The sequence below is a fragment of the Canis lupus genome, chromosome 3 (genome assembly GCF_003254725.2).
Source record: "Canis lupus dingo isolate Sandy chromosome 3, ASM325472v2, whole genome shotgun sequence".
Classification (NCBI taxonomy): Eukaryota; Metazoa; Chordata; class Mammalia; order Carnivora; family Canidae; genus Canis; species Canis lupus.
Genome location: NC_064245.1, coordinates 91,855,086 through 91,877,132, shown reverse-complemented (window position 1 = coordinate 91,877,132; position 22,047 = coordinate 91,855,086). Strand labels below are relative to the sequence as shown.

General features: G+C 67.4%; 1 protein-coding gene across 5 annotated transcripts; it reads right to left on the bottom strand.

Annotated features, from left to right (window-relative positions):
- Positions 1-904: 904 nt before the first annotated feature.
- Positions 905-22,047, bottom strand: CPLX1 (complexin 1). 5 transcript variants are annotated; one of them, XM_025438496.3, is made up of 4 exons: positions 21,890-22,047; positions 20,365-20,469; positions 7,241-7,416; positions 905-2,622 (listed from the first exon to the last, which is right to left on the bottom strand). In XM_025438496.3, exons 2-4 carry the CDS (start codon positions 20,393-20,395, stop codon positions 2,425-2,427), a joined length of 405 nt encoding a protein of 134 aa, XP_025294281.1. In that variant the 5' UTR covers positions 20,396-20,469; positions 21,890-22,047; the 3' UTR covers positions 905-2,424. The 5 variants fall into 5 exon arrangements, with proteins under 5 accessions (XP_025294281.1, XP_025294283.1, XP_025294285.1 ...); XM_025438498.3 differs by having other exon boundaries at positions 20,365-20,466; positions 21,890-22,044; XM_025438500.3 differs by lacking the exon at positions 21,890-22,047 and adding an exon at positions 21,082-21,216.

The following is a 22,047-nucleotide window of genomic DNA, read 5'->3' as shown; positions in this document are numbered from 1 at the left end:
GGCTGCTGGGCCCGGGGGGGGGGGGGGGTGGGGGGAATGGTGTTATCTAGGAGGGGCCACCCTGGGGGAGGCCGGCAAACCCCAAGCACAGAGTTGGCACAGAGACTTCCGTCAGTGTTCTGGATCCAGGGAGGGAGGAGGGACAGCTGCTCCCTCCCCGGGGAGCAAAAGACGCCCGGGGTGGTCCTTGGGGCTGGGGGGCCAAGCTGTCCCCCGAGGCAGGTCCTCCGTCCCTTTCCTGACACCAGGCAGCCTGAGGCGGAGTAAGGGAGTGAGGGCTCGGGAGCGGCCTCCAGGGCACAGTTGTGGGTGCAGGGGCGCAGGGGGCAGGGCTGGGCCAGTGCGGCCTCTCTGGGGGCCCAGGCGGGGCAGGCTTCCTGACAGCACTTCCAGGCAGCAGTGTAGGGAGACCACAGGGACCCCGCCTTGCTCCCTGAAGAGAGGCCCCCAGAAGTGGAGCTCAGACGAGTCTCTGGGGATCCAAGGAACCAGGCACCTCGGGTGGGCTTTGGGCACAGGGACCACACGGGAGGGGGCCCCAAGGGGGCAAGCAAGGCTGCGCTGGGCCAGCGGCCCCTCCTCCCACCAGCCCGGGGTGGGCAGGCTGCCCTAGGGGGCGGCGGCCAGAGCTCCAGCAGCGCAGGGAGGGCTCCCTAAGGACACAGGACAGACTAGGGCAGGACCTCAGGACTGGGGCCAGCACAGTGGGACCTGGGGGAGAGAAGGGTGGCCCCCCAAAGGGGCTGGTCTGCCCTTGGACCATTGCCCTGGGGCTGCCTTGGAGAGAAGGGGGGTCAGGGCCGGGGAGCCCAGGTCCGAAGGGGCCCGCCCCCCTCGCCCCAGGACCCCGTGCCCTCTGGCTGCCCAGGCGGGGTTGCGACCCCGGAGAGAAGAGCACACGGGGTGAAATCACTGGTGTTTATTGGCTGTGATTCCATCGAGGCTACACACGCGGCGGCCCCCCACATGCAGGAGGAGGCCAGGCGTGACGACGGAGGACACGACACCCACAGTCTAACTAAGCTCGGCTGCTCCGGGCGCCCCGCGCTGGGAACGGGACGCGGGCTTGGTACGAGCCCGCCCTGTGGGCTCCGAGCTGCCTTCGTGAAGTGTGAAAACAGCCGTTTAGAACAGACGTGGGACCGGGAGGAGTCAGGGGCGCGGGCGCAGCGAGGCGGCGGGGCGCGGGGGGCGCCCTCGCGGCCCGGGGCAGGGGGTGCGCGGTAGTATTGCGGTCTATTGTTATGGCTTGTCTAAGAGCGACGGGGGCCACGCCCCGGCCCGCGACACGATGACGTTTCAATGTGGACAGAAAGGGCCCCGGGCACCGAGGCTGCGGCCTTTTTGTGACGATAAAACCCCCAAACACGTAAGACCTCGTTTACCTGAGATTCAACACATCGTGATGCAGAGGAAAACAAGGGTGGAGACACGGGGTTCGGGAGGCCCGCGGTGGTCCCGGGCAGGTCCGCCCCCCGACGCGCAGCAGGCTTCCGAGGGCGCGGAGTCTCCTCCCGGCTCTCCTCGGGGGTGTGGGGGTGCAGGGGCTGCGCCAGGGGACCCCCACCCAGAGCAGCCTCCGATGGGAAGGCCGGAGGCACCAAGTGGGGAGGGAGTGGGCTGCGCCCACGGACTCAGGGGCAGCGAGTTCTGGGGGCGAGGGCTGTGCTCCCACCCGGGGCGGGGGGATGACCCCCGGGCCTATTGCTGTGTTTCCCTTAGTCTGCAAGACGACCGCGTCCTGGTGTGGGCCAGAAGCAAAGCCTTCCGGGGCAGTGGGCCAGGCAGGGACAGAGGACGGGGAGAGACAGATGGACAATGAGCGTGAGGGGTGTGGGTGGAGGTGGGCGGCCGCAGGCGGGAGGACCCCGAGATCCCGCAACCAGCTGTCACGGCGGGGGTGGGGGCTCCCACCCGCGCCCCCAGGGAGGCTGCTGCTCCCAGCCCACGCGGCCTTCCCCCCACTATGGCTGTGCTCCTGAGTTTGGGGCGGACGAGCGCCCACAGCGCGGGGACGGCGCACCGAGGGGCGGTCGAGATGCCGGCCTGGTCGGTGCCCGGACCTCGGGCACTGCTGGGTGGAGGGGAAGGACGGGGGCGGTCAGGGCCGTCCCAGCTCGGGGGGCCCACCCAGAGGAGCACGTGGGCGGGCCCGGGCCGCAGCACAGACCGCAGGGGCCCTGGGGGCGGGCACCCCTGCCCCGGTGTTGGTGGCGATGGCAGTGCGGGGGTGGGGGGGTGGCGCAGGCTCCCGAGGCATGAGCGGGCGTGGGGCGGGCAGATCTAGGACTATGGCTTATAGTGGCGCTGGGGGGCTGCACTCTGCTCCCGATGTCCCTTCAGGGGCCTCGCGGAGGTACAGGGGAAGGTAGGCGAGGGCACGAGGGGGGGGCTCCGGGCGCGGCGGGGGCCGGCGGCGCCCGCTTATTTCTTGAACATGTCCTGCAGCGGCCCGGGCAGGTACTTGATGACGGTGTCCAGGATGCTCTCGTCCTCCTCCTCCGGCTCGTCCCCGCAGCCCGGCGGGATGGCCTTCTTGGGCCTGGTCAGGCTGCCCTCTGAATTGGCCTCCATGGCGGCCTGGGCCTCGGCCTCGCGCTCTTCCTTCTTCTTGATGCCGTACTGGGGAGGGGGGGGCGGGCAGGAAGGAGGGGTCAGCCCGTGAGCAGGTCTCCCAACCCCAGGTCTGGCTGGGGCCACAGTCCCCGGGAGGGCTGGACCCTTCCTGCGCCTCGGGATCCCCCCAAGAGGCGGTGCCCGTGGCCGAGAAAGGGCCGCGCCAACTGCCGCCAAGACCCTGGAGGACAAAGGCCCCACCCAGGAGGGTGCCTGGGGGGGTAGGGGGACCCCGCCAAGAGTGTAGGGGCGACAGTGGAAGCCGGAGCCAGGGGTTGGGGAGCATGTTGAGAGCAGAGCAGAGAGAAAGGTGGGTCCCTACTGGCACCAAAGCTGCGGCCCCACCCCAACCTGGCCCCCCCACGCGGCCACCCTGCGTGCCCTCCCAGGTGCCCTCCCGGGAAGCTGCCACCGTCCTCAGCCTGGGCCCGGGTCCTGCAGCAGCGGAAGGGACAGGCAGGATGCGTGCAGGCAGCGGAAGAGAACCCACTGCTCCGTGGCTGGGGCGCCCACGCAGCCCAGACCCCCGGCTGGGAGGTGCCGTCCCACCTCAGGCCGGCCACGTCTCCCTACATGCAGCGGTGACCCCGCCCCTGCCCGTGGACAGCCCGTGGAGGAGGGGGCACGGTGGCAGCTCCAGGTGGAAGCCCCGCAGCCCCACGCCTGGACATCCCGGGCCCCTTGTTTCCGTTTTCCGACCTGTGTCTCTGCCCCCGGAGATCATCCAGGTCTCCCCTGTGTAGTAGGTGGAATGGCGTCCCCCCAAGACTCATGTCACCCCGAACCTTAGAATGTGCCCTAATTTGGAAATAAGGTCTTTGAGCTGCTCTTAGGGTAAAGAGATGATCCTGGACCCTAAATCGGTGAGGATTTCCTTGTAGAAGAAAGAAGAGACCAGAGAGACCACATGCAAGTGGACAAAGGCCGGCTGCGGGCGCAGGGCACCGAGGGCCACCGGAGGCCACCGAAAGGGCACAGGAAGGACTCCGGGCCGGCAGCCCTGCCACATCCGGATTCGGACTTCTCCCCAGAGCAGAGAGCACGAGCGTCAGAGAGCCGCATGGGGGTCCTGGGCGGCCTCGGGGCTGGTGTCCCGTGGGGGGGCCCAGTCGGGATGGGGACGCCTGAGGTTTTGACCCGCACCCGAGGGAAGCGCTCGCAGGGGTAAAGCGGGACAAGCAGGGTCAGTGTGCGCATCGGTGATCGTCCCGATGCCAGATTTCTGCGGGCACCCCACAAGCACAGGACCCCGGGCTCAGGGAGGAGTCTCTGTCCAGGTTGGGACCCGGTTCCTGCTCGGCTCTCTTTGTCCACCCCTCCCGAAAAAAGTGGATTCTGGTTCTGGTTCTGGGGGCAGGGGCTGGCTCTCCAAGAAGGACCTTCCTCTGCTCTCGGGTTTCTGGGGGGCTGGCTGTGCCCCCCAACCCACTGATGATGCTGAAGGAAACGTCTGCGCCCGTTTCCCCGAGGCCGCACTGGCTTCAGGCCAGGGAGGTGACGGCCACTGTGGCAGAGGTCGCCGAGGAGGAAGCCGTGCTCTCCGCCCACCCGTGGCCAGAGCACAGCCTGTGGCCTCCTTGGGCACCTGCTGCAAGAGGGATGAGGGGGCCCCCGAGCAGCCCACAGGCCCCTGTGCACCCTAGGGGCGCAGGGAGGGTCTCTGAGGGGCACAGGAGGGCACCCGGCACATGCACCAGGTGAGCGTGGACGTCAGGCCAGCCAGCCGCATGGACTGTGACACCCCCTGACCCCGGCAGCGGCCCTGGCTGGGAAGGGGCCGGACCGGCTTGGAGCCCCCAGGGGCGGAACACGGGCAGGAAGCAGGTCACCTGGGGAGAGCAGGTTCCTGAGGACGTGGGCCGCCCGCAGATGCCCGTGTGCTCAGGGAACACTTGCGCTTCCACGAGAACACGCCGTGTGCGGTGAGCAGAGCAACCCCGACCAGAGACGCGGCCCACAAGCGAGCGCGGCCTGCGGTGTTGGGGCTGCCCCTCCGGCCACCGGGGAGGAGACCCCAGGCCGGGCCACCCGGCGAGGCTCCCCCAAGGTCGCAGTTCTCTGCAGGGGTGCGCCGCTGCGCCAGGCTGGGGTCCCCGCGGAGGTGCCCGGCCTCACGGGGCCGCGGCCTTCAGAGCCGCTGGTGACCCGCAGCCACACGCTCCTGTGACACCCACCCGTGCCTCAGCCAAGCCTGGGGAGCGGCAAGCGATGCGTGGGCTTGGCGGCTGCAAGCTGAGGGCGGCTGGGCGGGCGGCACCCACGCAGGTGCCTCACCTGTGGCTCCTGGACCCCGCAGCGGGGCCGTGAGGGGGCGGACAGAGGGACGCTCCACCCACCAACCCCTGAGATGAGACACTTCCCGGGGTGACGTCGCCAAGGGCCCTGCGCGCCCCAGAGGACGCGCGCCTCTGTCTGCTGGAGCCTGGGCTGGGCAGCTCAGCACCCCGTTTTCCGGCCAGCCCCACGAGGCCTGGGGGCATGTGGCTCCAGGGAGGGCCGGAGGAAGTCAGGTGCCTGGGGGCCAGGTGGGTCACCTGCGGGAGTCACACCTCAAGGGCAGTGTGCCCACGGGTGGGGGCGGGGGGGGGGTAGCCGGAGGAAAGGGGCAGGGTCCCCTGGCAGGGGGAAGGACGCACTGTGGGGCAGACCTCCCAGGAGCAGGACCTGGGGCTGGGCCAGGCAGTGGTGCTGGGGGTGCAGCGGGGACCAGGTGCCCCCTTCCCGAGCAGGCGCGGCGTCAGCTGTGGCGCACACCCCCTCCCGCTCTGAGCCCCCCCGCCCCCCCCCCGGGCGGGCTGCATTCTGGAGGCTGGGGCCACAGCGCTGGGAGACCTGGGCCCCTGGGGCTGCAGCGTCCAGGACACGTCAGACGCCTCCCGGCCTCGGACCCACGCGTGGGGGCTCACCCGTGTCCCTGTCTGCCCGGCACCACCGCCACCCGTGCCAGTGCCCGCAGGTGACCACCGTCTCAGCTCTGCAGCCGCACAGGGCAGGCCCCTGCCGGCAGAATCAGGACCCCAGCAGGCGCCCCCGCTCAGCCCCGCCGTCCCCGCAGGAGGACCCTCCGGGCACAGGTCCCACCTCACCCGCGACAGCGGGAGGGACCCTCAGGCTGGGCAGGTGAGGAAACCGCGGCCGGCCCGCCCCACGACCGCAGGAAGATGCCACGGGGCCCCGCGCCCACAGGAACGGGACTGGTGCACAGGCCCGGCCACGGGGTCCCGGGAGGGGAGCTCACATGGGGCGACCGGGCTCCGAGGGCGCGGGGCCTTGACGGGGCTGGGGAGCCGGCTGCAGGACCCCAGCTGCTCCCGGGAAGGGGCTCCCACGTCCACCACCACCCGTTCTGTTCCCACAGAGTCCTCTGCGCATTCATTCATTCGTTCACTTCCTCACTCATTCACCAGCTCGGCATCCGTCGGGGGGACATGGAACGGCAAAGCCCTGAGTGTCCCATAAAAGTAGGCGGGAAGCAAAGCCAGCGGGGGAGGGGGCTGGCGCATCAGGGGGAGACCGGGGAGAGGCCAGGGCAAAGGCCCTGGGGCACGGTGGGCCTGAGTCACCACAAGCCTGGGGCTGACCCCGGGGTGAAACGGGCGTGCACGCGGAGCGCCAGCAGGGTCCCGCCGGCAGGCCTGGGCCCAGGGCAGGCGCTCCCTGGGCAGCAGGCCGCCCCATCGCACCCCAGGGGCGCCGAGACCTGTCCAAGCACCGTGACCTGTTTGCAGGCTCGAGGGTGAGGACACATTGGGGTGACCACCTGGGGCAGCTGCGTCGCTGGACGCAGGCAGACGGACAGGGAGACGTGGGCCTCAGACACGGGCCCCGGCCCGCCCACCCCGTGGACGACACCCCGCCCGGCACCTGCCGTCCTCGTCCTGCCCCCCGACCCGTCCCCATTCCCCGCCCCAGCCACGGCCTGACCTGGGACCGCAGGGGGACCAGCGCACCGGGCAAAGCCAGGGGAGGTCTCTGCAGGTCCCCAAAGGCACCCAGGGAGCAGTGCTGGGTGGCGAGGTCTGCCATCCGCACCCCCACCGAAGCCAAGGCCCTGTGTGCCCCGGAGGCCTGCAGCCACCCCAGGGGCGCCCCCCAACCTTGGGGGGCCTGGCTCGTCCCCCAGGTGAGTGGAGCTCTCCATGCCACGCCTGCACACCGCACGCCCTGCAGGGCCGGGGCCACGCAGATCTCCTCCCTCGGACCAGGAGCCAGGGTCATAGGGTGAGGGGCACCAGGGAACCAAGCAAGGCAGCCCCCCCTCCCCCGCACCTGGGCCCGGCGACCCCCAGGGGTGCCCGGGAGCACGGCCCTGCCCATGATGACTCACCCGCCAGGGCCCCGGGCGCCTACCCGCTGGGGGGCCTCCCCCTAGAACCTGGGGTGGGGCAGGTGAGAGCCGCTCCGGGACGCGCGGGGTGGAGGCCGCAGACCACGGCCGGTCCTGGGGGCCTGGAGACCCCACGAGAGGACAGGACCCCCGCCCACCCCCCAGGGCTCTGGACGGTCCAATCCCAAGGTCTGTTCCGTGGAGCCGGCAAAAGGTGGGCGGAGGAAGCCCAGCACGTCCCCGTCCCCAGGGCCCCGCGTGTCCCCCCCCCCACCCTGTCCCCAGCCCCGTGCCCACCTTGTCCCGGATGCCCTGGCGCATGGCCTCACGCTCCGCCTCCATCTTGGCGTACTTGGCCTTGCGCTCCTCCTCCTCCTGCCGCAGGGCCTCCTGGCGCTCCTCCTCCTTCTTGGCCGCGTCGGGGTCCTTCTCCTCGTCACCCCCCAGCATCTTCCCCATGTCCTTTGTGGCTCCTGCAGACAGGAGGCCGCTCAGTCCCGCCAGCTCCCGTTGGCTGCGCTGCCCAGGGAGGGCCCCCCCAACCTCCCCCCTCCGCGGTCCTGGGGTGTCCTCCTGTGTCTCGGGGAGGGGGAGGCGGTCTGGGCGGCAGGGGGCAGGGCCGCACGCGTGTGCCCGGGAGCCCGGGGCCGGGGTCTCGTGTGCAAGCGCAGGCGGTGCAGGTGCTGGGGCCCTGGGTCTGAGCTCCGAGGCCGTGGTCGGCAGCACCGGGGCCCCAATTTCTCGGCGGCACCAGACGCCACTTTTGTCACGAGCTCCTGATTCACGGGCAACAACAAGCACGTCCGCCGCCGCCCTCCGTCCTCGGCCCACGGGACACACGTGGAATTACAGCCTCGGGGCTCAGCCGGCACCCAAGGCTCCCAGGGCGCAGCGCGAGGAGGGGCGGCCAGCTGCTGGGGCACCCCCACCCTCAGCCCCTGCCCTGCGGGTGCGAGCCTCCACCCTCTGACCCGAGGAGCCCACCCAAGCACTGCCCCAGGTGAGCCGGTGGGGTGCACTTGGGAGCCCCAGAGACAGGCTGGTGGGGGGGGGAGCCGCCGTCATGCCCCCGTCCCCAGCCTGCTCTGATGCCCATCGCCACCCCGCCCCCCTTCTCCCTGAATTCAGGGCCCCACGTTGGGACCTGCGCCCCCATGTTCGCGGGAGCGCGGACCCCACCCTGCCCGGCCCACCCCCCAGCTCAGGACGTGGCGGGGGCGTCCCAACCAGTGCTGGGAGGGGGTCGGACGGGAACCCGCAGCACCCACACAGAGCACCCCTGCCCAGACCCCTGCCCCAGCTCTGCCCCCGGGCCTGCCCCTTCCGTGCCCCTGCTAACATGACGGTCCGTCTCCTCCCCCCCCCACGCTCTGCAGAAGTCTCCAACCGCTTGGGGGGAGGCTCTGGTGTCCCCCTTAGGCACATGCACCTGCTGCTGTTCCGAGAGCTCACGTTCCAGAACGCTGTCCACCGCTCCGACCCGCTGGGCACCCTGCATGCTGGTCACTGGCGTGGGTGCGCCCACCTGCGGTCCACCCTACACAGCAGGGACCATGCACACCTGCGCGCTGCACAAGTGAGCACTCATCTCCGGAAGTTCTCCTGGACTTCGTCTTAGGGTCACAGAAGCCACCCAGCTGGTCCCAGGGCTGGTGCACTCCAAGCAGCCCTCCGACGGTCGCTGTGATGCTCGGTCAGCGCGGGGGCGAGGCTCCGAGGCAACCACACGCTTTATTTGGATGTTGTCACTTTTCCCACTAATGTCCCTTTTCTCTTCCAGGATCCCATCCCGGGAAGCACATTACATTTAGGTTAAAGTCAATTTTTGAAAAGAGAAAAGTATTTTTCACCTTGAAACAAACCTACGGTGAGAATTATAAACTGTAACGGAAAACTAAAATTTTTCTAAATAAATAAAGTCACTTGTCACGTTCAGGGTCGGGGAGTTCCACAACGCGCTGCCCGCTCCCCGAAAGTGAGTCACAGGTCAGCGCAATCTCCGTCGCACCCCCAAGAGGTGAAAAGGAAATTGTGTGAAATCTGACAAGCGAAGGGTTCATGGGCGGAGAAGCTCGGGCCGCCCGGCCCGGAGAGCCACGCGAGGCAGGGGCCGGCTGAGCGGAGGTGCAGGGCCCAGGAGGTGCAGGGCCCAGGCGAGGCCGGGGCCGGGGACTGCGTGACAGGAAGCACCTGGCGGGGTGCTGCGGGCCGAGGCACGACCCCGGAGTCCCGTGCGGCGCCCGATGGGAACCGGGATAAAAACGAGAAAACAGGCGGCGTCAGGCGGCCTCATGCCCGCAGGCACCATCACGGGAGATGATGCTCTAATTCGTTGGTCGTGGGGTCTAGTCCGTGTCTGCCGGGACCAGCCGCCGGCTCCCGCTGAGCCCCGACACCCAGAACACCTGGCACGCCTGGGTGCTCAGATACCCGCCAACAACCAACGCCCACATTTTAAAAGATACGAATGATGCTCGGCCACCAACAGAGTAGGCAGGGCGGGGACTCAGCCCCACGGACCCCTGGCCCCTCCCAGGGTGGGGGGACACGGACAGCTTCGCGCTGTCCCTGGGGGAGCGTCCTGGAGCTCTACTGCATCTCGTAAGGAAAAAAATGAGGTCCCCCCCGGGGGTGCTCAGTGGGTGAGCATCTGCCTTGGGCTCAGGGTGTGACCCTGGGGTCTCGGGATCGAGTCCCGCATCGGGGTCCCCACAGGGAGCCTGCTTCTCCCTCGGCCTGTGTCTCTGCCTCTCTCTGTCTCTCTCATGAATAAATAAAATCTTTTAAAAATAAAAAAAGGGAATAAAATAAGTATTACAAAGGCACCAAGCTGTCCCCCGCCCACCGCCTCTTTCCCCGCTGACGTGGTCCGTACCTATGATCGGTGACGCCCAGGGAGAACCCACCGCAGGGCATCCTGGACTAGCGCAGATATGGGACGATGCTCCAGCCACAATGACTCCAAAAGCAGCAAATCCTCAGGATTGGCCCTAACCAAGAAAACCTCAGAACATGTGGGTAGAAACCGTCTCCTCGGATGCCAGGGTTGGCCGACGCTGGCACTCCTGGTGGGCACGCTTCACACGGTGAAGGTGCCAGTGACACCAAGACTGGAGCCCGCCTGCGTGCGGTCCGTGCCGTTCTCCCCACGGAAACGCCAACAATCCATCCCCTTCTTCGTTTGGGCTTGGGGCCACGTTAACCTTCACGTGGCAGTGCCCACGTCGGCGACCCGACCCCCCGCCGAAGGGAAGTGCCCTCACCGTGCGTCTGACGTGTCCGGGGAGCTGCAGGCGGCACAAAGGTCATCAGAGGGGAGGCGTTCTCAAGCGAGACAGCGTGTGCCGGGGGCGCTGGGGAGGCGCGCCCTCTCGGGGTCTGGGGAGAGGCGAGGTCGGCGCCGGGGCTCGCAGTGCGACAGTCGCCAGCACGCTGTGAGCCCGCTGTCCTCAGGGTGCTCAGAGCAACGGGGGCACACTTTATGCCGTGAATATTTCATCACAGTAAGAAAAGGGGAGCATAAATTTGAAACGACCTATAATCTTACGTCTGAAAAAGAAACGTCAGGCTGCAGAACTGACCTCAAGGCGCTGGCAGAAGGGCGCGCCCGGCGGCGGGAAAGACGCAGGTGGGACACCCGGGGAAGCAGGAGGAAACCCCACGCCCGGCCTCGAGCGCAGGGGCTGGGTGGTCGCGCCGAGTCGCCACGGCCGCCGCGCGTCCGGAGCCAGAGCAGGCCTTGACCCAGCAGAGCCCAGGGCTCCGAGGCCAGCGGCGCCCTCAACACGCATGTTCCTGGGGCGGCAGGAGCGCTCGGCCGCCTCCGGGGGAAGAATGAGGGGCGCAGAAGGCGGCGGTGGGAGCGGCCCACACGAGTGGGCGCACCGGGCCGCTTCAGGACTTGGTGCTCAGGCACCAGGGGCGGCAGGTCTGGGGCCACAACACTGGAAATGAGGAAAAATGCGCGGGAAAACGCTGCGGACCGAGAGGACCTTAGCGTGACCAAGTGATACGTGGTATCCGAATACGGCTGAAATCGTGAATGAAGCGGATTTTCTAAGACACGCCGTCAAAAGCTGAGAAGTGTGTCTAAGAATTCACAGATGGGCTCCTTCAAACATTCAAGAAACAGATAATTCCAATGATATTTAAACTGTTCTTGGAAAGGAGAGAAAAGAAGGAAATTCCTCAGGTTATTTTTGTGATATCCGCATAAGGACGATGCCAGCAGCCGGCAGAGAGCGACCGTGGGCAGCCCCCACTTCCCCACTTCAGCAGTGCGACAGGCGACCGAGGGCGGGGGGGAGTTCCAGAGGAAACAGCACTCGTGATGGGGGGGCCCTTTTAGGGAAGGAGACAGGGTCCCGCGTCCAAGACCATTGCGCTCCTCAGGCCCCACCGCATGCTCTGCAGGCTCAGAGGCTTCCCCGCCCCAAGGCCCCGTGCCCCGTGCCCCGCCCCCCGTGCCCGCCCCAAGTCCCCGTGCCCCGCCCCCCGCGCCCGCCCCGCCCCGAGTCCCCGTGCCCCGCCCCCCGCGCCCGCCCCGCCCCAAGTCCCCGCGCCCCGCCCCCACGCCTACCCCAGACCCCTGCCCCACCCTGGCCAGGGGCAGGCAGGTGCACCTAGCCCTCCCCTCCCCCTCCCCCTCTCCCTCCCCCTCCCCTGAGCGCCACCCTGCCGCCTCAGCCGGAAGCAGCGCCCTTGCTCAGGGTCTAGGTTCACAACAGCTTCACGCAGGCCTGACAGTCTGCCCATCACGAGTTTGACACACGTGCACACGCACTAAACCATGGCCGCAGTCAAGCTGGTGGACACGTGCGTCCCCCCAAAGCATCCTCACCACAAGCCCCCCCACCCCCCAAGGCGAGGTGGGTGTACCTCGGTTGCCCGCGGAGGACGTTCGAGGTCCCCCCGTGGCGTTGCACCACGCACACAACACCCAGCGTTTCCCCCTTCTTGCCGACGCGCGGGCCCATCGCATGGACGCGCATCCGCCCCTCCCGTCCGGGCAGGTGGCGTCACGTCCAGGGCACCTGCTACCACACGCTCCACGCCTGGCCTGGACCCTGAGCCGCCTGCCACCCACCTACAGGCTGTGCGTCAGCGTGGACTCGGGTCCATGGCCGTGAGTGTCCGCTCACTTCTCAACTGGCTGCTGGCCTTCCTGTTACCGGTGGGCAAGAGGCCCGCGTACATTCTGTACACACGTCCGGTTTTGTCTTAAAGATGCAGCTTCGGGTTTTCTTCTTCCCGTGTCCTTCACATCTGCTCTGAATTTTATTTCCTTTCTTATTTTTTTTTTAAGATTTTATTTAGTTGAGAGAAAGAGGGAGCACGAGTGGGGGGAGGGTCAGAGGGAGCCTGAGGTGGGACTCGATCCCAGGACCCCCGGATCCTGACCTGAGCGAAGGCAGATGCTCCACCCCCGCGTCCCCCAGTTTACAATCCTTTCTCGTTTGCCTTGAGAATCTTCCCAGACCCACGGCTCATTCAGAGGCACGTTGTCCAGTTTCCAGGCACCTGGGGGGATTTTCAGGTATCTTCCTGTTACTTTTCTTGCCCCGTCCCCCATTAGGCATGACTGAAATCCTTCACGTTCCTGACTTCGTGCTTTACGGCCCGGACACGTTCTGCCCTCGCACGTGTGAGCAGAAGGCACACCTGGGCTCACCGGGAGTGTTCGCACGCCAGGCAGGGTCGGTGGTCCTTGTGCGTCCTTCCTGCTTCTCCGTCTGTTTCATCAACTCCTGAGTGTCTCACCTAAACCTGAGGATTTGTCTATTTGTCCCTTTGCTTGTGTCGTGAAGCTCGTGTCTGGGGTAGAAACAGTGGACACCGCGACATCCTCTTCCTCCGCTGGCACCTTCGGCGCCAGGAGCGGCCTCCTTCGTCCCTCTACCAGCCTCTGCTCTGGAACCTACTTTGTGTGCTGTCAGCGGATCCACACCAGCTTCCTTTTGAGCAATACGAGCACGGTCTATCTCTTCCACCTTCTTACCTTACCCTGCGTATGTCTTTATATTTGAAGTGAGTTTCCTGCCGGTGGCATAAGGTTGGGTCTTGGTTTCCGTGCCACCTCCCAGTCTCTGCCTTTGGGCGAGCGTGCAAAGGGGCCTGGGCAGACGGGCCGTGAATCCCAGCTGCGCGATCCGTCCGAGCAGAAAGGAGGCTTGTCGGAGAGTCACCCCCAGACCACGCGGCTCTGCTCCCACCTAACAGAGCCCCAAATAAGCCAGGGGAGAATCAAAGTGTCTCAGCAACCCGACCACATCTGGAACGAAGCTCACAAATATATTTAGGAAAACAAAAATATCCCGCGCAGCAGGGTGGAAGTCAGAACGTCTGGCACCCAGGGAACCGCTGGCAGACACTCCGGGCACTAAGCAGGTACCACACATGACGAGGAAGCCACCCAAGCCCGGGCGAGCCGACTGCGCACGGACATACGGGGGAACACCGGACCGCTGCAGACTCCAACGGCAAGTAACAAGCACGGCAAAGTGTCAGTAAATAAGAGAAAATTCACCTAAAATGTATAAATCACAATGTGGCAGCTATAAGGTATCCAAAAATTGCATGGAGTAAAAGAAAGATGTTGGATTAAAATCAAGATTTTAAAGATCAATTTAAAATAAGCGCATTTTATCTGTTTGACCAGCACTAGTCCTACGAAACCGTGCGTGGGGAGCGGGCGTGTAAGGTGCATTATGGGGGGGCGCAGGTTGGCGTGATCCCTGTAGAGAGCACTTGGGGAACGCGGGTCACAATTCCAGCACCTCCTTGAACACGAGCCACAGAGACTCCTGGACAGCGAACCCCCCCCGCCGCGCCCCGACAGGATCGGGCCCGCGCCCCTTACCCTCCGGGGAGAGAGCAAGCCGGCCACTGCCCACGCGGCGCGCCCGCCACCTGGGGCCACTCCGGCTCCGACCGGGGCCTGTGGCAGCTTCGCCCCGGGGCCCTGGGCCCAGAGCCGCCTGCCAGCGCAGCGCCCGCCTTCCCCGGTGGCCTCGACTCGGGCGCACCCTCGTCAGCCACATGGGCCTCCCCCGCCTCACGACCCCTGATGCCCGCGCCTGCTGGGGGCCAGGCAAGGGCGTGGGCTCCAGGCTTCCAGGGAGGACGCGGCCCCGTGAGCCACGCGGCGCCAGGCCTGGGACGCTGGGCGCGGCTTGGGCGTGGTCTCCGGGCGCCCACTCCCCACTCGCGGGGCGCCGGCTCTCCTGCGATGCCCGCCGCGCGGCGGCCGAGGCCGGGCCCCGCCAGCCCCTGCTCTGCCCAGAGGCGCAAGGCCCCGGGACGGGGAGGCCCCCCACACATCCAGGCCCGGATCTCGGGGCGCGCCGGGCATGTCCCCTGTGAGGGGGCTGAGGGGCAGGGCTCGCGGGCAGACAGGGTGGGGCCGACTGGGTGCTCGGCCGGCCCCACGCGGGGCAGGAAGCTGGGGAGGTGGGCCTCCCACAGCCTCCCCCCTGACGGCAATCCAGGGCAGGGTGCTCCCTGCGGGGCCACCCTCCTCCCAGGGCCCTGTCACAGCTGCCTGACCCGGGTCCCCACTCCTGAGTCCCCGTAGGAACTGGCACCCAGCATACAGCACCCTCGGCACCAGGCACCCAGCATGCAGCACTCTCAACACCCACAGCCAGCACTCAACTCACAGCACTGAGCACCTGGCACCCAGCACCCTTAGCACCCTCAGCACCACATACCCAGCGTGCAGCACTAAACACCCAGACCCAGCACTCAACACCAGCACTGGCACCTAGCACCCAGCACCCAACATACAGCACCTCAGTACCTAGCACCTAGCACTCAACACCAGGTACCCAGTGTGGAGCACTCTCAACACCCACACCCAGCACTTAACACCCAGCATTGAGCACCTGGCACCCAGCATGTAGCACTCAGCACGAGACACCCAGTATACAGCATCCTCTGCTCTCAGAACCAGAACCCAACACCCAGCACTCTCATTACCCAGTATTCAGACACAGTTTAACACCCAGACGCCAGCAATCAGTACCCGGCACCCTCAGAACTTAGCACAAAGCATTTAGCACCTGGGACTCAATAGATGGCACTCAGCAGCAGCAGCACCCAGCACACAGCACTCAGAACCCAGAACCCCAAGCCTTCTGCTGGGTCCTGAGCAGCTGTCTGGCCTCAGTCCGGTTGCCACAGTTCAGTCAAGCCCACTGGACCCAAGGGGGCCTCCAGGGTGGAATGGGGACCCTCCCTTAGGTTGCCCCTAAGAAACGGAAGCCAGAGCTGTGGACTGAGTCCTGAGAGGGTAGAGAAGTCATTCCCCGACTCCCCACCCCCGGGAGATGAGAAAAACGGGAGCAAGTCTAGAGAGCAGAGATTTGGGGACACTTGGGGGCTCGGTCAGGCAAGCACCCGAGTCTTGGTCTTGGCTCAGGCCGTGGTCTCATGGGTTGTGGGACAGAGCCCGCGTGGGGCTCGCTGCTCAGCACAGAGCCGGCTTCTCGCACACCCCTCCCCCAGCTTGTGCTCCCTCTCTCCCACGTAAATAAAATCTTCAGAAAGAAGCAGCCGATCTTTAAAAGGAAAAGAAAAGAGACTCACAGAAGCCCGACCACAGGCAGGAGGAGAGCAAGGGCTGCGCAGACCCCAAGCCTCCATCCCTGCTACACAGGAACAGGGTGCTCCCCGCCCCACACCTGGGGTGCTCTCCCCGCCCTGCCCCCCAGAGCGCTCCCCACTCCGTCCCTTCCAGAGTGCTCCCCGCCCCCGCAGCAGAGTGCTCCCCACTCCACGCCCCCTCCCCGAGTGTTCCCCACCCCACAGCAGAGTGCTCCTCACCCCACCCCTCGGGAGTGCTCTCCCCCGCCCCCCGGGTGCTCCTCTCTGATCCATGTTGCCCTTGGCGTCTGCCTGGTCTCGGGCTCACTCTGCTGGTTTAAGGCCCAGCGTTAGATGCGCAGCGACCCCGAGCAGGCCCCCGCGGCTGTGTGATCACTGAGAGCCCCTCGCACGGGAGCTCCTACAATGAACGCTTTAATCCCAACCAGAATTCCTGCCAACCAACGGAAATAAACGACTTTCTTTCTCGGCTGACGTAGAATACATCCACTTTATTCCCGTTCGGGGGCCGAAGCTTTATAACCGAGCTGTAGCTTAACCAACGAGGAGCACGCTGTCCTGCGGGGAGGGCTGTCCTTCGTGGTTAGGGAGAAAAGGCCGTTTCTCTGAGGTCTTTCCAGCCTCTGAGAGACGTGGGATAAGCGGGTCTCTCCCGAGCCCAGGGGTGCCCACCCTGGATGGCTGTTGGTGTTCTGTCACCCCCTTGCTGCTGGCTGCCCATGGAGATGCCCCGCTCTCGAAGACGAGCAGGGAGGGATGCAGCCCTGCCTTGGAGGACTCGGGGCCTGGGGCCGGCCTCTCAGATCAACTCCACCTGATGTGCCCCAGGTACCGGGGCAGGCGGTCCAACACTGCCCACCTGGTCGGGAGGGCCTGTGCCACCCTGGCCTCACCCTCAGGGTAGGCTCCCGTGGGTGGACACCGGGGGTCCAGCAGGACCAGATGGGCTCTCAGCCTGCCCGCAGCTCTGACCCGGGTCCTAGAGGGCAAGGTAGGGAGCGTCCGGGAGGAGCCCTGTGACCTGACACTGGCACAGCCAGGAGTCACAGAGCCAGCGGGAGGGGTGCTCGGGATGCTTAACAGAAGCAGGTGCCAGACCGGGGGGTGGGGGGGCCCTGAAGGAGGGGCTTCTCTGGCCAGGGCTCCCGGCCCAGAGGGACACTCGCCTGCAACCCCCCTCTCCGTGTGAGCACCAAGCTGGGAACCCCGGCAGCCCTGCCACATCTGGGGGCCGGCCCCCAACAGCCCCCCAACCGTCCCCGCACACGGTGTACAGACCGCCGCCCCAGGGCGCAGAGGCCCCCGACCACAGCGGCCCCCGGAGGCTCCCCCTGCCGTACGTGTCTGAGATGCTCTCCTGTCCACGGAGGGCTGGGTGACGGTGCCCGGGTCCCTCCCACGCCCCCGCGGCTGGCTCAGCAGAGCCGCTGTCCCCTCAGACGCACGGGCCTCGGGCCGGGGGCCGCTCAGCCCTCACCCTGATGCCCTGAGCACAGGCCCCAAGCCCTCCCACTCCCCGGAGAGAGCAGCCTCCCCAGCCCAGGCCGGCCCAGGCTGAGCGCCCCAGGACTCGGGACAGTGACCAGGCCCCGGGGAGCCCAAGGCAGGGGGTGTCCCGTCACGTCCTGCTGTCTCCATGAGGTGCCCCCGGCTCATCTGTGCACCCTCGAATCCCAGCCCAGGTGCCCCCTCGTGAAACCCTCCCCCGCCCCACACCAGCCCCGAGCACCCGAGCCTGCTCTGGACGTGGAACAAGGCACCCGAGGCAGGGCAGCAAGACAGCTGGCCGCGAGCCAGTTGTCGGGCCTGACTTAGCCTGCTCGCGTCTACACCCGCCACCGACCTCGGTACCACGACAGCCCCTGCTCTTGACCTTGTGTGACTATAGCTCCAGGGCCATCGCCACTTCCTGGCCTCGGGGAATCTGCTTTCAGATCACAGCCTGGAGCCCCAGCCCCCCGCCGTGTCCAGTCCACCGCCATGACTCTGCAAGGCCCTCTTCTCTGAGAGACTGAGCATCCAATCTGGGGGGAGTCCCAGGGTGGCCCCAACGGGACCCTCCTCCCCGGCCGCGGTGTCCATGGGGATCCCATCTGACTTTGAAGGAACCAAAGTGCCCCTGGGTCACCCCACAAAGAACCCAGCCCTGAGGGCAGACCCTCCAGGTCCGCTCCGGGGACCCAGGACGGAGGGTCTGGGCAGATCCTGCCCCGGCAGGCAAAGGAGCCCGGGGTCGTGTGTGCCCCGCCCTGTGGTCCCGCTGCCTACCCGCTGCAGGGAGGCCACCACTCGGGGCCGCCCCTCGTCCCGCTGCTCAGTCCCTGGGTCCAAGGATAGCCCCCTCCCGACGGGCAGGCCCCTCCCGGCCGCCGGGCCCTGCCCTCCCTCTCCCCCCGGGGCAGCCCCATCACCAGGGCCACCCCGGCCAGCGCCCCCTCCCCTTCCTGCCAGTAGCAGGTGCCTCGCGGCCCCAGACAGACCATGGAGGACAGAGCCCTCACCGAGGGCCGCACAGCAGCGGTGGCGGCGGCACCAGCAGCCCCCCGGCTGGGCTGGGCTTCAGCGGGGCTGCATGCAGGGACGGGCCATGGGGAAGGCTGGGGTCTCCGGGGACGCCACCGCCGTCCCATCTGCAGCCGAGCTCCTGGCCCAGCAGCCCCTGAATTTCGGGCTGGCGCTGAGTTCGTCACCCCCGAGCCTCAGCGTGGACCCGGCCCTACAGAAACAGCTGCTCCTGGGGCCTGTGGGTGCCCCGCTGCTCTGCCTCTGGACACGGCCTGCGCAGCCTGGAGCCGCGGCTGCCACCAGGCCACCCCCGAAGGCTCCTCCACGAGACACGTGGTCAGGACTGCACAGCAGCCCGGCCGGCCGGGGACGGTCTCCCACGGCCACGGCCACGGCCCCGGGAGGCTGCGTCCAGGCCCTCGTCCCCGCCGCCCCTCCTGCCACTGGCCTCCCTCCGCGCGGCGGTGTGGCCTCTGGGCGTCCAGCCCTGACTGTCTCTCGGTTTGTTTCTGATACATCTGTCTGTCCATCTGTGTCTCTTGCCCTTGGGTTCGTCCGTCTTGATCTCGGGCCCCCCATTGCCCGCAGGTCCCCAGGCAGCCTGTGCCCCCCTGTCCCCTGCTGACCTGCCGCCTGCCTGCTCCCTGTGTCTCGGGTCTACCTCTCTAAGGGGCCTCCCGGCACCATTCCTCTGGGTCTGGGTCCGTTCCTGTCCGTCTGTCTGCACGCACTCATCCTGAGAGGCCAAATGATGCCCGTCCAAGGAGGGAATAAAATACAAGGTCTCACCGGGGAAGCCCGCACGCAGCCCCCAACCCCAGCAGGGGGTGACAAGTGTTGGGAGCAGCACCTGGCTGGGCCACCCCGTGACGGCTGCAGACAGGGTGCTCCAAGGCGCCTCTGCCCCCCTGCAGCTCCCACGTGTCCCCGTCGCCGCCGCAGGAGAAACTTTGGGCTGACATGGAACAAAGGGAATCCAGGCTGGCAATTACCCAGCTAATTTCAGCCATGTAGACAGCCAAATCAGATATTTCAGGTTTGTCACAAACCCACCTCAGGGCCTGAATTAGCCACCTAATTAATTATCTGTAACAGCCTGGGACTGGCTGGGTGGAACACCGACTGCTCCCGGAGCCAGGATGCTCGTCCCTGAATCATGTCCTGGTGACATAATCATTATAATTAGACTCAACCTGCAGCCTAGCCTTGACCACAAAATCTCCGGGAACGTGGCCCCAGGCCAGCCCCCAGTGTCTTTCCACTTAACTCACAGCGGCTGAAATGCGGCGCTTCCGCCAGGGACAAGCCCACCCCTGGGGCCCCGGTCCTGGGCCTGGTGGCCCTGCCATCCTGCCCCCCACCAGTGGCATAGCAGCCCCCCACCTCCAGAAGCAAGGCCCCGACCCCTCCTGCCGCTGCAGCAGCGCCACGAGGTACAGCACCTGACTCATGCCAGGCTGCGAAGGCGACCAGGTCAGGGTGTGGCCCACAGAGGCCACCACGGGAAAACACCCGGGACGGCGGTCAGGTACCGCTGCAGGCAGCCGCGGGGAGCTGATGCAGCAGCCGGGGGCGCTGGGGCACACGGGATGGCTGGCAGGCCCCACGGCTCCAGCGCGACGCACCCAGGCCGGTGGGGACCTCAGTCCGTCGCCCTGCCCGCCTCCTGGGCCAGGGTCTCTGGCCACGACACTGTCCTTTTGAACCAAACAGGCACGGGATTCCCTTCAGATACGAGCCAGCAGGGTTCGACGGGCGGTCCCCCCACGCTCGCTCACGCCAGGACACACACCGCTGCACCACCTCTGTGGAAGGGGGCCAGGGACGCACGGCCACCGTGGCATCTTCTCGTGCCCCTAGGTCCCACTGGCCCTGGCTCGCTGTGCCCACTGCTGCCCCCACCCCGGGTGAGCCCACTGCCCCAGCTCTAGCGGCCTCCCGCCTCCCCTGCTGTAGCCACTCTACAGCTTCCCCAGGCTCTGCTCCCCAAGAGCAAAGCCCCCATGGGGCCCACCAGACCCTGCCAGTTGCACTTGGCCCTTGGTGCCCCTGGCATGCACCCTGGGCTATCCTCCCAGAGGAGAGGGTGCTGCCGCTTAACCATCGACCCCTAGCCTCGACCCCAGCCTCAGCGCGGCCTGGACAGCTCTGCCCTGACCACAGTGTGCCAGGCTGCGTCCTCCCCCACCCCCGGGCTCTGTCCTGAGGGGGCTGGTGGGCAGGTGAAGCCCGAGGGGGACCGTGTAGGGGAGTGTGCTCTGCGAGGTGTGTGGCCAGCGACCCCCTGGGAACACGATGCCCCTACTCCCTACCTCCCAGGGCCTGTTTCATCACGAACTCCATGACGATGGCTTTGATTCCTCAGCGGCTCCTCCAAGGATCAGAACTCACATGCAAGTGTGGCCAGGAGTTCTCTGCTGGGGGAGAGGAAGTGGTCACAGGTCACCCCGAGCAGGCTGGGGCGAGGGCGGCTTCTTCATCCCTACCTGCCGGCCCCTGAGCACGGGTCTGTGGTCTGAGGATGGCCTCACAGGTCAGGTTCCCACCTGAGGGCCGGAGCTGACACTGACAGGGACAGCGGGGGCTGGGGCTTCCACCCCACACCCTGATCCAGGCACGTAGATCCCAAGACCTGCTCCACCTACAAAGTGGTCTCACCTGGTCCCTGGTTTTCTGAAACCAGCTTATGGTGGCTACTGCGGGGATGGGGATGCGGCGCAGAGCCCGGGAGAGCACAGCTCCCAGGAGCCAGGCTGCCTGAAGCCCGGTCGGGCCCAAGGGGTGTTTGAAGGTGACTGGCTCTTCCGCCTCCTTGCTGGGCCCTGGGCCACAGGGGTGGGGGCCACCTAAGGGACGAAAGGACTACGGAGGAGTGGGGCCCGGCCGGATGCCCCTTCAGGGAGCTCCCCTCGGCTTCTGACAGGAGTCCCAGGAGACCAGGCTGTACCCAGGGGAAGTTCTATGCCCACTGCCAGCAGCACGGCGGAGACTGGGGTGGGAGACCCCGAGGGAGGACAGGGCGCCCCCACCTGCGCCTGCGGGGCCTCCAGGGTCCAGGTCGCTGAACTCCGGTGCGGAGGCGCTGCCTAAACCAGGGGCTGCAATGCTCCCCCTCCCCGCTTGTGGGGCCTCTGGGGCAGGGCAGCCCAGGGCTGAGATCCAGCGCTTTCGGGTGTTCTCCTCCCAGGAGACCCGCGCTCCTGCGGCCTGGGGGGGACCGGGGGGCGGGTGCTGGGTGGTCGGGGGGGGCCGCCTCCCCGCGCGGCGCTGGCGCACAGGGCGCCCTTGCCGCAAAGCAGATTCTCTTCCAAACTTCTCCCCTGGCTCCGGAGGGGGTGGGGAAGCGGGGCGCAGCCACAGCCAGGCTCGGGGCGCCGCGGGAGTCCCCCAGGCTTGGGCCCGCTCCCGCTGCCGCCGCACCCCGTGGCTTTGCGGGCGGGCGAGGTGCCGAGCGGCCCTGGGGCGGGGGCGCGGGGGGGCGGGGAGGGGAGGGGCGCGAGGGGCAGGGAGGGGCGCGAGGGCAGGAGCCCCGACCGCAGCGGGAGCGAGGAAGGGGCCGCGCGGGGCCGCTTCAGCACCGAGTCCGCGGACAGCGCCCGCCCGGGGCCGGGGTGCGGGCGGGGCGGCGGGGGTGTGGGGGGTGTAGGGGGCGCTGGGGGGCCTCCCGGGGCCGGGGTGCGGGCGGGGCGACCCGGGGGCGGGGGCGGGGGCGGGGGCGGGGGCCGGGGGCGCTGGGGGCTCCGCCGGGCCGGGCCGGGCGCGGCGCGGGGAGCGGGGGCCTTGCCGGGGGCCTTGCCGGGGGCCGCGGGGTGCGCGGCGCGGGGGGAGCGCGGTTACCTTCCCGGGCCGGGCGCGGCGGGCGTGCGGTCAGCGGCGGGGCGCGCTCGGGCCGGCGGGGTCCATGTGGCGCCGGGAATGCGGCGGCGGCTGAAGGGCACGGCGAGGAGGGCGCGTCACGTGGAGGCGCACCCGCCCCCCCCGCCCGCGCCGAGCGT